The 15,289-nt window shown below is 52.8% G+C and overlaps 1 protein-coding gene across 2 annotated transcripts; it reads right to left on the bottom strand.

Annotated features, from left to right (window-relative positions):
* Nucleotides 1-727: 727 nt before the first annotated feature.
* On the bottom strand, nt 728-13,780 carry CCDC42 (coiled-coil domain containing 42). Of its 2 annotated transcripts, XM_060133830.1 has the most exons (7): nt 13,698-13,780; nt 13,297-13,402; nt 12,884-12,988; nt 10,310-10,507; nt 5,891-6,112; nt 5,628-5,786; nt 728-997 (listed from the first exon to the last, which is right to left on the bottom strand). In XM_060133830.1, the coding sequence occupies exons 1-7, from the start codon at nt 13,778-13,780 to the stop codon at nt 920-922; spliced, it is 951 nt and encodes a 316-aa protein (XP_059989813.1). In that variant the 3' UTR covers nt 728-919. The 2 variants fall into 2 exon arrangements, with proteins under 2 accessions (XP_059989813.1, XP_059989814.1); XM_060133831.1 differs by lacking the exon at nt 5,891-6,112.
* Nucleotides 13,781-15,289: the final 1,509 nt, after the last annotated feature.

The following is a 15,289-nucleotide window of genomic DNA, read 5'->3' as shown; positions in this document are numbered from 1 at the left end:
GAGGGAGCACAGGCTGGGGGCAGGCAGACCCAATGCGACTCCCGACCCTGTCGCTGGAGCCAGTGTCCTCGGGCAAGTGTCCTGTTTGGTAATTCAGGTGTTAATGGTGCCACACGGTTCTCACTGGGGTGATGTATATAAAACATACGCTCAATAAACGCTGCTCTTTCAGTCCAGTCCCTGACCTGCCTTTTGCCACTGACGACGGATAACAGTGCCGTTGAGTTTTTGACCGTTAAGTGCGAGACTTCACATTCACCTCCACTCAGTTTAGTTGTGTCGGTTTGAAGCCATCATTCCAGCCTGCTAAGATGCCGTCGCCTGGCAGCCTGCCTGCTATTCCTACATCAGCATTCCTGATACCATATTGCATGTCTTAGGGTCCAGCGGGGGCAGGACAGCAGGGCTTCCTCCCGACGTCAGGGAAGAAACAGTTCCTAACTTACCGCTTCCGGCGCTCGGACCCAGGAAGCTGCCTTCATGGTTTCTACTGAGTCTTTGCACCCCAACTGGAAACACCAACTTAAAAAAAAAATGGAAGTGGTAGAGGAAAGAAGGGTCCTGTGCACTCACCCTGGTGTGTGTTGCCACGCGGATACTTGCTGTGTAAACTGCAAAGCCTAAGAGATACCAGACCTGGGCAGCTTCAACAGGGGGTGCTTTGGGGGATTCTCCCCTCAGTGGACCCTCTTCCCCATGAATAAACCACCAAAAAGAGAGAGAGGACTTAGGAACAAACTTCTAATAGAATTTAATGTTTTCAGGGATGGGACGGGCTGCAGCCTGAGGGGATAAACAGGGATTTCCGAAAGGCACAGCGGTCCCAGAGGGCTGGGCTGGGCTGACTGGACGGCGAGGTCACCAGGTACTTTCTCTCTCCCTTCTCTGTCTCAGAACATTCTGGAACCATGGCTGCTCCTTAAACCCGGACTTGCTGTTGCTCCTTCTTCTTCACCTCTGCCCAGATGTCTGACAGGTCCTGGATAAACTGCTGGATCTAGCAAGGCCAGGGGACCGCAGTTAATCCCAGCAGGCGACAAGCCACCCATCCGGAAATGTCCTGGCATAATCTGCTTGTGAGGAGTCCCCATCTCCTGTGACCGACTTTCCCTCATTTGACAATTATTCTAGTTGACATGGAGAATGAGGCTTAGCAGACTAGAAGTGATGAACATGGACGGAGCTGGGAACCCCTAGAGGAAGACGCAATGAGAGGATGAAGTACAGGCTGACAGTCTAACAAAGGGAGACAAAGGGAGGATCCTAAGCGGACTCAGAGGCTACACGCACTTAGCAGGAAGGGGTCAGCCAGGGTCAGGGCAGACGGCTCTCCACTATTTAAAAGCCTTCAAGGAGGTCATCTGCTTGAAACCCAGAACTGATGCTCGTTATGATAATCTTGAGTCATCAAGGGAAGTTTAAATTCTATTCACTAACTTTTGTTGTAAAGAACATGCAATCAGTACGACACAGTGGAAAAAGCACAGCCTCACAAGTCAGAAGACCTGGGGTCCTGCAATCTAAGCACCCATCAGCAGACGGGATAAAGAAGATGTGGTATGTATACGTATACATACATACACACACACACACACACACACACACACACACACACACACACACACAATGGAATATTACTCAGCCATAAAAAAGAATGAAGTAATGTCATTTGAAGCAACATGGATGGACCCAGAGATTATCATACTAAGTGAAGTAAGTCAGACAAAGACAAATATTATATGATATCACTTATATGTGGAATCTAAAAAATAGTACAAATGAACTTATTTACAAAACAGAAACAGACTCACAGACATAGAAAACAAACTATGGTTAACGAAGCGGAAAGTGGGGGGAGGGATGAATTGGGCATATGGGATTAATAGATGCACACTATCATACATAAAACAGAGAAACAATAAGGATTTACTGTAGAGCACAGGAAACTATATTCAATATCTTATAAAAAACTATAATGGAGGGCTTCCCTGGTGGCGCAGTGGTTGAGAGTCCGCCTGCCGATGCAGGGGACGCGGGTTCATGCCCCGGTCCGGGAAGATCCCATATGCCGCAGAGCGGCTGGGCCTGTGGGCCATGGCCACTGAGCCTGCACGTCTGGAGCCTGTGCTCCGCAACGGGAGAGACCACAGTGGTGAGAGGCCCGTGTACCACAAAAAAAAAAAAAAAAACTATAATGGAAAAGAATTGAAAATAAAAGAATATGGATATATACATACATACGTATAAATGAATCACTTTGTTGTTCATCTGAAACTACAATATTTACAATTTACAATATTGTAAACCAACTATACTTCACTTTAAAAAAGGATGACGACCTGGGGTCCTGATGCAGCTCTGGGGAAATCACTTCATCTTTCTGGGACTCAGTTTATCTTTAAAAAGGGAAGAGGGAGAAAAGGTTGGCCTAGATGGCCTTTAAGATCTCAGTCCTAAAATTTCTCCTTTTCAAGAATGTTCCTAAAGATGGGGCTACACAGACTGTCCAACACTCTCAAAAGCCCAGTTAGTTGCTAATACTGTTACTATTACCAACACAATTCCTATTTTGCAAGAGAGGAGAGAAACAAACAGTGACTGAATTAGAGCAACTTCCCCAAGGTTACAGAGATGACAAGTCCAGTATTTCCCAAACTATGTTCTTGTAGTAAGTAATCACCTACCCCAAAAAGGGTCTGTGGTCAAGTAAGTTTTAGAAACTTTATCTGCTTGGAGAGTCTCAGGGCAGAACCAGAGCAAAGGCACTGTGAAGTCCTGTATTTTAAAACCAGCCACCTTTGTTTAACTTGAGTTTTCTAAATTTTATAGACCATAGAGCCCGTTTATTTCCCTGGAGGAGACTTACTACCATCCTGGGATTCTAGGGTTTGCCAAGCACGGTTTGGAAAATGCTGCTCCAGTTTGGGCTTTATTCAGAAACAATAATGCTCGACCTTCTACACACACTATACTGAACGCAAATCGTCTTGGCCTTTTGCAAAATCACTTTCCCTGAGTGGTACCTCGTTCCTGATTCTAAGTAAGTGGCTGCTTTCTGAAGCCCATGCGTGGATCTGTTGGAGGGACACTGCTGAGAACATCATTTCACTGAGTGTCTCTGAAGCCTCCTTGAAAATGTTCAGCTAGAGGTTAAGTGCTGGGAATGTTTCGCTCTTTCTGAAGAAACCATGTGTTTTCTTATTTTGGTACAAGAACTATGTGTTGCTTTTGCTTCTGGTTACCAGGAAGCTCAGAGACAACTACTATCCCTGTTGAACTACTGTCCTCTATAATCCAAGAATCCAGAGTCCATACATCTCTCTCTCGCCTTTGACCTCAGATTTCAACTTATATTTTCCCAGGTCTTTATTTTTCTTTTTTCAGGCTACTTAATCACGTGTGTGTAGGCTCATATCCTACAGGAATGAAGTGGAATATTTAAAAATAACATTTGGGCAATATGAGGGATTCCTATCGAAGCAAATCAAGGTTGAGAACAGGAATTCCCTGGTAGTCCAGTGGTTAGGACTTGGCACGTTCACTGCTCGATGCTGGGGGCCTGGGTTCCATCTTTGGTGGGGGAACTAAGATCCCACAAGCCGTGCAGCCGGAAAAAAAAAAAAAAAAGAGGTTGAGAGGGAGTCCGAAAGCTCAGAATTTGGAGTGGATGGACTGTAAGCTACGGTCTGAGCAGGGGATGCTCGCCCACCACCTCCTGCCCCATCTTTCTTTACAACGGCTAAAGGAGAGGGATCTGAGGACGGCTGGGCGTCCTGAGACCCTACTGCCGGGGAGAGGGGTCTACGAGGCCAAAACTCTTCTTATAATAATACTAAGATGTTACTTGTCTTTTTTGCTCTTATTTTCTTGAGAGTCTACAGGGGCTTTTCCCAGAGTAGGATGTTCCCGTGACGTAGGCTAGCACGACAGGCTGAATGCAGAAGCAGGTGTGGCAATCCACCTGTCCTCCAGGAAGCCACACATTCAAGAGGTTGGCAAGTATCAAATAATGCCACTCATCCCATAAAGTACTTCTTGAAAACGTGTTTTTCATTAAAAATGCTATTTGTGGGGCTTCCCTGGTGGCGCAGTGGTTGAGAATCCGCCTGCCAATGCAGGGGACACGGGTTCGAGCCCTGGTCTGGGAGGATCCCACATGCCGCGGAGCAACTGGACCCGTGAGCCACAACTACTGAGCCTGCACGTCTGGAGCCTGTGCTCCGCAACGAGAGAGGCCGCGACAGTGAGAGGCCCGCGCACCGCGATGAAGAGTGGCCCCCACTGGCCACAACTAGAGAAAGCCCTCGCACAGAAACGAAGACCCAACACAGCCAAAAATAAATAAATAAACAAATATTCTAAAAAAATGCTATTTCTGTTAATGTGCTTCTTACTGTCATTTCTAAATGAATTATTTTTAATTTTTCTGCTTGAGTTTCTAATAAGGAAACATCAATTGATAGAAGCCATATAAACAAAAGCTCTTTGAGGGTCTTCAATAAATTTTATGAGTGTAAAGGTATCCTGCCACCAAAAAAGTTTGAGGATCGCTATTTCAGAACAACTTTTCTTACAAATTCCCTTTACAGTCTTTGGATTGTTAATAATTCTGCTCTAATAAGCCTTACAATGCAGGCTGATTCTTGGGTTTAAGGAAATCCTACTTCCCGGCTGGTCAGTGGGTGAAATTCTTTACATTTCATGAGTTTCACCTTTTTTTTTTTTTTTTTTTAAACAGAGGAAGCAGCTCTCAGTCAATTGCTTTTATCGGCTTCTGTTCCATATTCATTCACCAAATACTTACAGAGTGCCTGCTATCTGCCTGGCATTGTTCTAGATGCTGGGGATACAGCAGGAAAAAAGCAAACAGAAATCCCAGCCTTTGGGAGCCTACTTTCTACTATTTCATGGCAGAGCTAAAGGCTTTTGCCAAAAAGGATAAATAATTAATCATGGTTCTCTGCATGTTACAAGAAGCACGGCTACTGCATCTGCTGGCGTACCTTCCCAAACAGTGGGATGCGGGTACCTTTGGTCAGAAGTGAGACAATTTCAGGTGGCACACGGACATGGCATCCCATAGCTTTGAATCATACAGTGAAAAACTCATTTCCTTTCAATTACTTCAAAGAGAAAAATCTCAGAATGGTACTAATATGACTCTGACGCTTCCCTGCCCTTGCTGATTTCCCTCCCCGCACCACCCGCCAATTTTCTCTTTTCCCCAAGCGTGGGGGTCAGTCACAAGCCTTCAGCATCTCACTAGAACTTAATAAGACTGTTTTGTGTAACTAATGAATGCAGTAGCGGGTCCCTGCTACTGCCCGTGCTGATTGGGGCCAACAGAGCCTTAGCGCTAATGCAGTGGTTCTCAAAGTGTGGAACCCAGACCAGCACCATCACCTGGAAACTTGCTGAAAATGGAAATTCATGGCTTTTCATCTCAGACCCACCGAGTCTGAGACTCTGGGGGTGGGATTCAGTGATACCCCCCAGCCCCCAGGTGATGCTGATGCTGTGAAAATTTGAGAACCACTACTCTGTAGGAATCACGCCTCTGCCCAACCCAGGGAGAACCGTCGTGGCCCACTCGAGCCAGCTGGCCAGGCACTCGGGCCTCCTCTTACCGTGTCCAGCTGTTTGTGCGTGTCCTCCAGGGACACGGTGCTCGCCTCCTTCAGCTGCTTGCTCACGATCTGGAAGAGGTTCAGCGTTGCCATCTTAATGGTGCCAAGCAAGAGGGTCTTCTTGGCGGCGGTGTTCTGGATGTGTGCCCAGCGAGATTCCTGGGGAGGAGAATGAGGGCGGGGCGTGAGCGCTAGGAGTGTGTGTGCGTGCGTGCGTGCGTGCGTGTGTGTGTGTGTGTCCCTTACCCACCCGGGGCGCTCACCCAGATGATGACGTCGCTGCGGGCGCGGTCGAAGCGCATCTGCAGGCGCGCCAGCTCGTTGTTGTGCTGCAGGATCTCGTCGTCCTTCTCCTCCTTGTAGCGCGCCAGCCGGGCCTTGGCGCGCTCGACCTTCTCCTGGCCCTCCTGCGCCGACTGCATGAGGTCATGGTGCATGCTCACCAGCGTCTTGTAGCGCGCGATCACCTCGTGGATCTCTTCGAACTGCGGGAGGGGATGGGCGGGGGTGGGGGGGAGGGGAGGGACGGACTCGGACCAGTGCACCGCCACCCAAGGGGTTCGACCCCACTCTGCGCCCTCCACTCCCAGCCTTGATGCCTCTGCCCGGCAGTGAGGCCCTGGGCCAAGGGGCAGAGGCTGTGAGGCCCTTGGAGTCCCCCTGTGCTCCTCCTGAGTTGGTATGGGCCGTGGGCCACGTGTTGGGAGCACGTGCATCTAGACCCAGGGCTCTCAGTCTTGACTGCCGGTTATTAGAATCACCTGGGAGCTTTAATAAAGCTAACGTGCCAGCCTCCACCCTCAGAGACCCGGATTAATAAACCGCTCCGAAGGTTCCCCAGCTGAACGGGAGATAAGAAAGCCAGACCCTGCTTTTAGGAAGCCTTACAGCTTGGGGTGGTGGGGTAGGACAGGCAGACAAGTAAATAGTCAGTTACAACACAGAGCGATAAGACCTCTCGGTGACTGGGGGATGGGCTGCAGGCGACTGTTGGGTGGTGTCTTCAGCCTGGTGCTCTCTGGTATTTGTTCAACAGGGGCTGGGGCCTCCCTCCGGCGGGGTCTGGAGAGGGTGGGTACCAGTGGGGCAGGTGGCTGGCCAGGCTCAGCTGCCCCGTCTGCCACAGTGCAGGGCCACGCTGCTCTGGCCCTAACTCAGCAGAACAGAAGCCCTGTAACCCTCCCTCTCTAGAAGGTGCTCTGAGTACCAGCTCCAGGATGCCAACTCACGTCCCCGGGGTGTGGGGGGTTATCAGCACGTGACTTCCAGCCACCCAGGGGACACTCCCTGAGTTGTCTCTCCATCTCATGACATTTCCAGTGATAGACTGGTGTTCCGGGAACTGGCCTCTCCCCAAATACATCCTCTGTGGGCAAGGGCCACTTAACCCAGCATTAGAGGAAATGGGGACAGCCAGAAAAGGCTTCCTCAGGAAAAGGATGGTTAAAATGAGACCAGAGGTATGACGAGAAGACGGGCAGGCAAAGGCAGGTGGGGGAAAGCGAGGAAGTAGTACAGGTAGACGGAACAGCCTGGGTAAAGATGATGGTGTTATGTGTGGCATATCCAGGATGAGCAAGAGAGTTTAATATGAATGGCCTGGGTTCAAGATGAGGAGGGAGAGATCACCCTGGAGAAGTTAAAAAAGTGCCCAGTAAACCCTGAGGAGTGTGAACTTCATCCACTGAAGGAGAGAGCAGAGAGAGAACTTCCTGTCTGCATTTCTGAGAGATGCAATGGTATACAACAGCTGAAACGAATGGGATACATCAGAGCACCCAGGAGCACCTCTCCAAAACTGAACGCTGATGTCAAAAGTTCCCAGGGGCCAACTTGAAGAGGCTCCCACTGTCCAAAGATGGGACCCTTTGAACATCAGTAAGAATAAGTGCGAAGGATTGAACCATATCAAATGTGTTGTTCGCGGTGATACTAACAACATTACAGGGCACTTTCGGAGGATGCTGGAGAACCAACTCATTATTCTGAAGGCTGTAATGAAGAATCAAGCATTTAACAAGATTTTTCTTTAAGGCCCACCTAGTCATCAACTAGTTGATGAAGGGAAGTATGAAGTCCTTTTCCAGATGGTAGTATTCTAGCTAATATGTGAAGAGGGGGACTTAGGACACTTCCAGCACCCTAGAAGAATCTTTGGCCCCCTTTCAGTCAGTATCTGCCCCGAGGAAACCAGAATTATGACTTCTATCCCCCATGATTCATTTCACCTGTTTTGAAACATATCAGTGGAATCATACAGTATGTCCTCTTTCATGTCTGGCTTCTTTTGATCAGCATAGTAATAACGTCTGGGACACTTGAGAAACACATCAACCAAATGCAGTTTGGGGACCTTATTTGGACCCCGATTGGGACAAACCAGCTGTACAAAAAGCATTTGTGCAATAACTGGGGAAATTTTGACGTCGGCTGGATACAGGTATTGTGGCTATGTGAAAAAGAGCTCTTTTAGAGCCATATAATGAAATACTTATAGATGAAAACAATATCATTTGCTTCAAAATGGCAGCGACGGGGATCTGACAATGAGCTGATGATGGCTGGAATTAGGTGATGAGTAATGGGCATTCAATAGACTATTTTCTCTGCTTTTGTATACGGCTGAAATTTCCCATGATACAAAGCTTTTTTTTCTCTTTAAATCATTGATTGGAAAAAAGCCATAAAAGGACATGTACATACTCTTCATAGTTTATGGATATGTAAACTGTGGCCCCAAATAATAACAAGCCTGAGAATGAGAAGCTTAAAAATCTGGATTACTGGTTACCCCTGAGGAGAGGAGAAGCATGGTGTTTGGAAGGGGGGCACACTGGGGGTTTCAATTACCAGTCGTGTTTTATTTTAGGAAAAAAAGGGGCAAATTGGGGGAAATATTAAGATGTGACGAAGCTGTGGAGAGTACTTGGGTGCTGTTATATATTTATGTATACTTTTCAGTACGCTTAAAATATTTTGCAAGAACTAAAGGACGAGGAAAGAGAATGAGAGATGGGGACCCCACTGGCTGTAGAATGCTGGACAGACTGGTGGCGAGGCATAACGCAGAGCTGAACTCCTGGTGAGGTACACTGGTGGTCTGGATGAGGAAGGGGCAGGGGCTGGATTTCAGAAATACTTAGGAGGCAGAATAGACCAGAGCTGCTGATGGATGGCTGCGGGGAGTGAGGGAGAAGGAGAAGGAGTCCAGGAAGAAGCCGGAGTTCCGGCGAGGCTGTGGGTGGGTGGTCTTGCCCTTCACCAGCACCGGACCCACCCGCAGCAGCGCTGGCCCGGGGGTGGCAGGAAGCAGTCGTGGACTCAATAAATTAGATGTACGGGCCTGACGCTTAGGAGGGAGCTCCAGGCCAGAGAGATCCAGGCCAATCTCCTCCATTCTAAGACACATTTTACTAGCTCTAAATTTGAGTCGTGTCCTATAATCTATCTGCTGCTTTAATATACTAGTCTTCTCTCACTCCCCCACCTCCCCCCAAACCCAATTATTAAATGAACAATTTATCATACAGTAGGTAGTGCCTTAGAATGCAGGAAGTAACACGGACTTGGGACTCATGCATAAATAAATTAGGTTAGTGGTTCTATATGGAAATTGCCAGGACTTTTAAAAAAGTGGTGCATCCTTTGTCTCCCTGTGCCCCCCACAGGACATGGGTTCACACCCCAGAGGGCATACCTCATACCTCTCTCCACCCTGGTGAAGGGCCCTGCTGCTGTCACATGGGAGGATGGGGGACATAGGTGGATGGCCGTTAACATGGGTGACATCCATCAGAGGCCCAGGGAATTCCTCAGGGAGAGAAGTGCAGGGTGTGGGACAAAGACCCGAGGAACTTGAGGAAGAGGAGCCCCAGAGGAGCCTGAGGAGGAAGGGCCAGAGGTAGCCTGAAAGTAGAAGGAGGGAGGAGTCCCAGAGGAAAGGGCACAGGTATATTTCAAGCAGGAGCATGGACAGTGTCAAACGCTCCAGAAAGCATGGGTGGGCAGAGGGCAAACAAGTTCCCTTAGCTCTGGCAACAAGGCAACTTTATGAAGAGCAGTTGTCAGTGGCTTTGTGGGGCCCACCGAAGGGTGGTTAGAAGCAAGGGCTCTGCCACTTATAAGCTGTGCCTCCCTGAGCAGGTTACCTAACCTCTCTGAGCCTCCGCTTCTTCCTCGTAACAGGGTGAAATGATGGCTTTCCTCTGGGGGCTAGTGAGTGGACTGAACAAGGCTATGCTTGCAGCACCCACCCAGCCCAGGGCCCAGCACATGCTAAGTGCCCAGCTCTGCGCAAGGCTGGCGCTTTCTCTGCCCATCTACTCTCAAGTAAACTGAAGAACACCAGGGAGGAGGGGAAGCAGGGAGAGCGTGGGTCACATCCGACGCAGGCCAAGCTGATCGTTGGTGCTCCAAAACAAAACCTCGCTCCTAGACACAGACACGGGACCCATATAGAGACAGGTCCACAGATGTCATACGCGCACAAATACACCGCCAGGTTCCCACCCTTGAGAAATGAGTCCAGCCTCGCCAGGGGCCTCTGCCAGCTGCCCTCCTTGGCTGGAGGCCTTTCCCCAGAGCAGGTGACCGTCCCTGCCCCAGTCCCCTCACAGCCCAGGCCCCTGGGGAAGAGTAGGTGGGTCTGAGGAACCTCCCACCCCCCTCGGCCCTCCACACACCTCGGAGTTCTCCACCACCTTCTCCAGGTACTTGTTGAAGATGGAGTATTCCTGCAGCTTGGCGCTCAGCCTCTGGTGCTCCAGCCGCAGGGCCGCCATCTCCTGCTTGGCCTTGGTCAGCTCTTGCGTGCACTGCCTCTTGAGTTCTCGCTCCTTGTTGGCCTTCTTCAGGGCCCGGATCCGTTTCTGGTCGTTCTCCTGGGGCCAGGGAGATGACGCCAATCGGGCGTGGGTCCTGCCCTCCCTGGTGCCCAGGCTGGTGGGGCTCCCACAAGGCCTCTGTCCACCCTGAGGGTGGACGGCGGTGGCCAGGCTGCCCACGTGGCGGATGAGGTGAAAGGAAGCGCGTCTCCAGGGTTATCTGAAGCTGGTTGAGGGGTTTTCTGTGGACTGAGGAGGCTGAGAGGACAGAGATTTAATCCAACATCAGAAGGTGGCCTTATGGGGACGAGACAGGACGTGATCCTGACTCTGCGGAATCTGAGCTCCGGAAGCCCCACGCCCCACTGGGCTCAGTGTCTGGAGAGAACTCAAACCCTGGGAAAGGCTGGGAAAATCTTCTGATAAAGTTTCCATCTCTATTGTTTTTTTTTTTTTTGGCCGCACCGCTCCTCTCGCGGGATCCTAGGTCCCCAATCAGGGATAGAACCGGAGCCCCCTGCAGTGGAAGCGCGGAGCCCTAACTGCTGGACCACCAGGGAAGTCCCTCATCCCTATCCTTAGTGGTGGCCATTTGTCACGGGGCAGAGTCCTGGGCCCAGACCTGGGAAGCCCAAATTTTCTCCTGATTTGGTGCCTTACCTTCTCCAATTGTAGAAATGAGAGGCAGGAGCCCGTCTCTTCCTTTCAAAAGCTGGGGCAACCCTGCTGGAGCTCTAGGGAGACGAGCTAGGAGGTGGGCCTAGTCCGGAGGGCCTGGTGGGGCAAGACCATTCCGGAGGGGATGTTCCTGTAGCTCAAGACTGGCATCAGGTGGGGACAGGAGGAGACGATGCAGGGAATTCAATGCCCAGAAAGAAAGACACGAGGCTCAGCTGCTGCAAGTGGGCTGGTCCCGTCCTCCTTCCTTCCTCGGGAGGACAAGCTCTCCTCCCAAGATGAGGGGCAGACCTCTCACACTGCCTGTGTGTGGCTCCTTTCCCCCTTCAGGGGCTGTGGTGATTCCACCCAGATGGGTGCCTGTGGTGGTGGCATTTGGAAGACATGGAAGAAGGCACCCGGGGGATTTGCATTCTGCCCTGTGGGTCCAGGAGAGGACAGAGGGGCCCCAAACCAGTGGTTTCCAAGTCCAGCTGGGCATCACAATCCCCTGGGGATACTTTTAACAATACAGTCGACTGGGCCTAATCTCAGGCCTGCTGAAAGCAAGGAGAGGGCAGGGGCCCAGGGTCCGTATCTGTAACAAGCTCTCCAGGATTCCGATGATTTGCAGAACCCCTCACCCCCAAATCTCCTGCCACCCCAAGCACTCCATGAGCTTTTCTCTGGCCAGTAAGAAAGACTGGACCTCTGGAGAATAATGCCTGGTCCATCAGCTTCCTTTCCCACCTGGTTTAGGCAGAGAGAGAGACAAAGATGCTTGAGAACAGGACTGCCCTGTAGCAGAGGCCAGAGGTTACCCCCTGGGGCTGGGCCAGCCCTTCAAGGCTCGGCAGGTGCCCGGTTGGAGCCAGTCTGGAGAAATCTGGATTTTAAAACGGTTAAATCCCTCCTCTCAGGACACACTGAGAGGGGTTGTCTCGTAGGGGACTCCAGTACCTGGTTCTCCAATGCCCCCTGCCTGGGCTTTCAGTGCAAGGATGGAGGGGTAGGGTGAGCTGGGGGGACTAAAACCCTGTCTGGAGGCTTCCCTGGTGGCGCAGTGGTTGAGAATCCACCTGCCAATGCAGGGGACACGGGTTCAGTCCCTGGTCCAGGAAGATCCCACATGCTGCAGAGCAACTAAGCCCGTGTGCCACAACTACTGAGCCCATGTGCCGCAACTACCGAAGCCTGCACACCTAGAGCCCGTGCTCCGCAATGAGAAGCCACCGCGATGAGAAGCCCGCGCACCGCAACGAGAAGCCCGCGCACCGCAACGAAGAGTAGCCCCTGCTCGCCGCAACTAGAGAAAGCCCGCGCGCAGCAGCGAAGACCCAACACAGCCAGAAATAAATAAAATAAATAAAAATTTATTTAAAAAATAAAGCCCTGTCTGATTCATCTTTGTATCCCCAAGTGCCTGGCCCTAACCGTGGCACATTCATTCATTTATTCATCATCCATCATTCATTCATTCACTGGATAAACTGGATGTGCCAACCACAGGCAAGGAAATAGGAAACAGCAATCTAGAGGGGGCAGAGACGGACAGGGCAGCAGGAAACTATCAATGCAAACGGAGCAGTAGGAGGGGGAGATAAAGGGGCAAGCCCCAGGCACTGGTGAGCACCAAGGAGACCTCTAACCCAGGGCGAGGAGTCGGGGAAATGGAGGCTGAGGAGGGAGGGGAAGAGGTAGGGAGTGGGAGGAGGGGCAAGCTGACCTACTGCCGAGTGTGGCAGCCCTGCTGCAGCAGGCCACACCCCTTCGTACCCGGATGAACTGCTCAAACTTCTGTATGTGGGCTTTCAGCTGGGCCTCCTTGACTCCCAGCTCCTCCCAGCGCAGGTTCAGGGTTTCCATTCTGCGCTGAAATATCTAGGGGGGATGGGGGAGCAGAGAGGTCAAGAGAACCCCTGAATGGGAACCAAGGAAGGCCCCAGCATCCCCTGCCCTAGAGCCCCTGTCCCCAGGTGCCCACTTTCCACCCCACGTCTGGTTCAGAGCAGAGCATCGCAGGACACTGGTACCCCAAGACTCAGATCCCTTGTGTGCTGTGCAGAGGAAACACAGGATCAACACCCACGATGCCTGGCTCTAGCCACCACCACCCACAAAACAGAGGGCCGTCCTCAGGCTCTCCCTGAGCCGTGGCCCTCCCCGCATCCAACCCTTGCGTCTCCCACCTCCTTCTTCTGCTCCATGGCATGGTGCATGAGCTTGGCCTCTTTCTTCTTCTCCAGCAGCCGGATGGATGGGGAGTCTGAGTGGTCCTCGGTGCTGGGGAACTTCCTGCCCAAGACACAGGCAATAGGGACTGTGGACTCTGAGTGCCTGGGGCAGCCCGGGACCGGGAGGAACCCATGGAGACAGGCACCCACGGGGAGGGAAGGCGCCCTACCCCATCTGAGCGAAAAGAACGGTGTGCTCAGGGGGAGAGAGGGCCGTGCTGGGGAGCAAGCTGGGGCCGGGGCCGGGCGGGATTGGTGCCAGTGTGATTTGCGGTGCTGGGTTATAGGAGCAGCGGGACAGGTGGGAAGGTGGGGCAACGGGTGGGCACGGCGGTCCCAGGCCCTCCGACACTCACTGCAGCAGCTGCAGCAGCCTTTGCCCATACTGCAACCGGAAGTACTCGGCCAGATCCTCCCCCTCCATGGTGCCCAGACTCATGGCGGCCGTGACCTGATGGCCCAGCGGCCGAACCTTCACAGTGAAACGGGGGTGGCGGAGCTCAGGGGTGGTGGCAGGGCTTGCTTCTCCCCTCCTCCTGCTTTTCAGGGTCCCACAGAGGGTGGGTGTCTGAGAGATTCAGGGAAGATGGCTGGAGGCTGCCTATCGGCAGGCAGCTCAGGATGTGTCGGCTGGGAGATCTGGTTGCCTAGCAACAGGTCTCTGGGTTCTGTGAACCACAAGCGGAACCCAGACTTTGCCCTTTGACCCCTGTCCACACTGACCCCACTCTGGCTGGGGTCTGGCTCTCTGCTCCTTCATTTATCCCTCAGGAACTCTGGGAAGAAGTTCGGCCTGATTTGAGGCCTGATTTGATGCTGGTGCGGGGGGCCGGGGAGGCAGGGGCTAGGCGTCCATGGCTGCGAAAGGGGGGTTTTGGTAGAGGCGTGTTTTTGCAGGGCAGCCCTGCCCGGGGGGGGGCTCCCTCCTGGGCTCAGGTGTGTGTGTGAGGGCGAGGCAGGGGGCTGGGGCTGGGACAGATGGTTGAGGAGGAAAGAACTGAAGGAAGCTGTTTAGCTGAGGCAGGGGTAGGGGTGGACAGGCGCATGCGGCCCGTGGGAGGAGGGGAGAAGGCCCGAAGTTGAGAGACAAGTAGTGGGTGAAGGATGTGTAGGGGTGTATGTGTTGGGAGGGGGCTGGGGCGGGGTGCAGATAGGCGATAAGCCTGGGGACCAAAGAGGCCGTCCCCTGGAGAGGTGGAGGAGGCCCAGGACGAGGCCCCTCGTAGGGTAAGAGGCTCAGGGCCAGTGCCATGTTTTGAGGTTGGCGGAGTATTAAAATAGGAAGCAATGCCGAAATGTGTTAACATAAATGTCAGATATTTTACATGTCTGCTTTATGACGCCTGCCTTCCTTGACCCCATCAGGGCATTGTGCATCAGCTCATCTGGCCCGAGGTCCAGCGTCTAAATCTGAGACCCTGGGTGTGAGGCGGACACCCTGGGACCCCCGCCCGGAGGTTAACAGCCGTGACCTCGCGCCCGCGCTGCCGGGCACCGGCTTCCGGGCTCCGCTGGGTTCTCCCTGCTTCCCCCGCGCACGCCGGCCGCGCGGCCCGGGTCCCCTCCGGGTCTGGGATGCGGAGCCGGGGTGGGGCGGGGGTCTCGGGCGGGGCAGCGTCCCAAGCCCGGCAAGTCCTCCGCGAGGCAGTGCCTGTCCTCTGGCGCCCCCTGCTGGCCGCCCGAGCCCGCCCTCAATCCCGGCCGGGGAGGAGGAGGAGACGTGGCGGGGCGCGGCCCACCCCGCCCTTTCCCATTCCCTCCCCCAAGTCTCGCCTCCAGAGCCAGACCGGCGGGATCTGAAGAGGCAGCCTGACGGCCCCCACCCAAACACCCCCTCACCACCCCACTCCACCCTCAGCGCCTCCACCCGAGAGGGTTCTCCATCGGGAGCACACGCAAGAAACAGACCCTCTCCTTTTTACTCCCTAGAGTTTGGCACAGCGGGGGT

The sequence above is a fragment of the Lagenorhynchus albirostris genome, chromosome 20 (genome assembly GCF_949774975.1).
Source record: "Lagenorhynchus albirostris chromosome 20, mLagAlb1.1, whole genome shotgun sequence".
Taxonomy (NCBI): domain Eukaryota; kingdom Metazoa; phylum Chordata; class Mammalia; order Artiodactyla; family Delphinidae; genus Lagenorhynchus; species Lagenorhynchus albirostris.
Note: the sequence above shows the minus strand (reverse complement) of the source record. Positions and strands in the feature narration are given on the sequence as shown.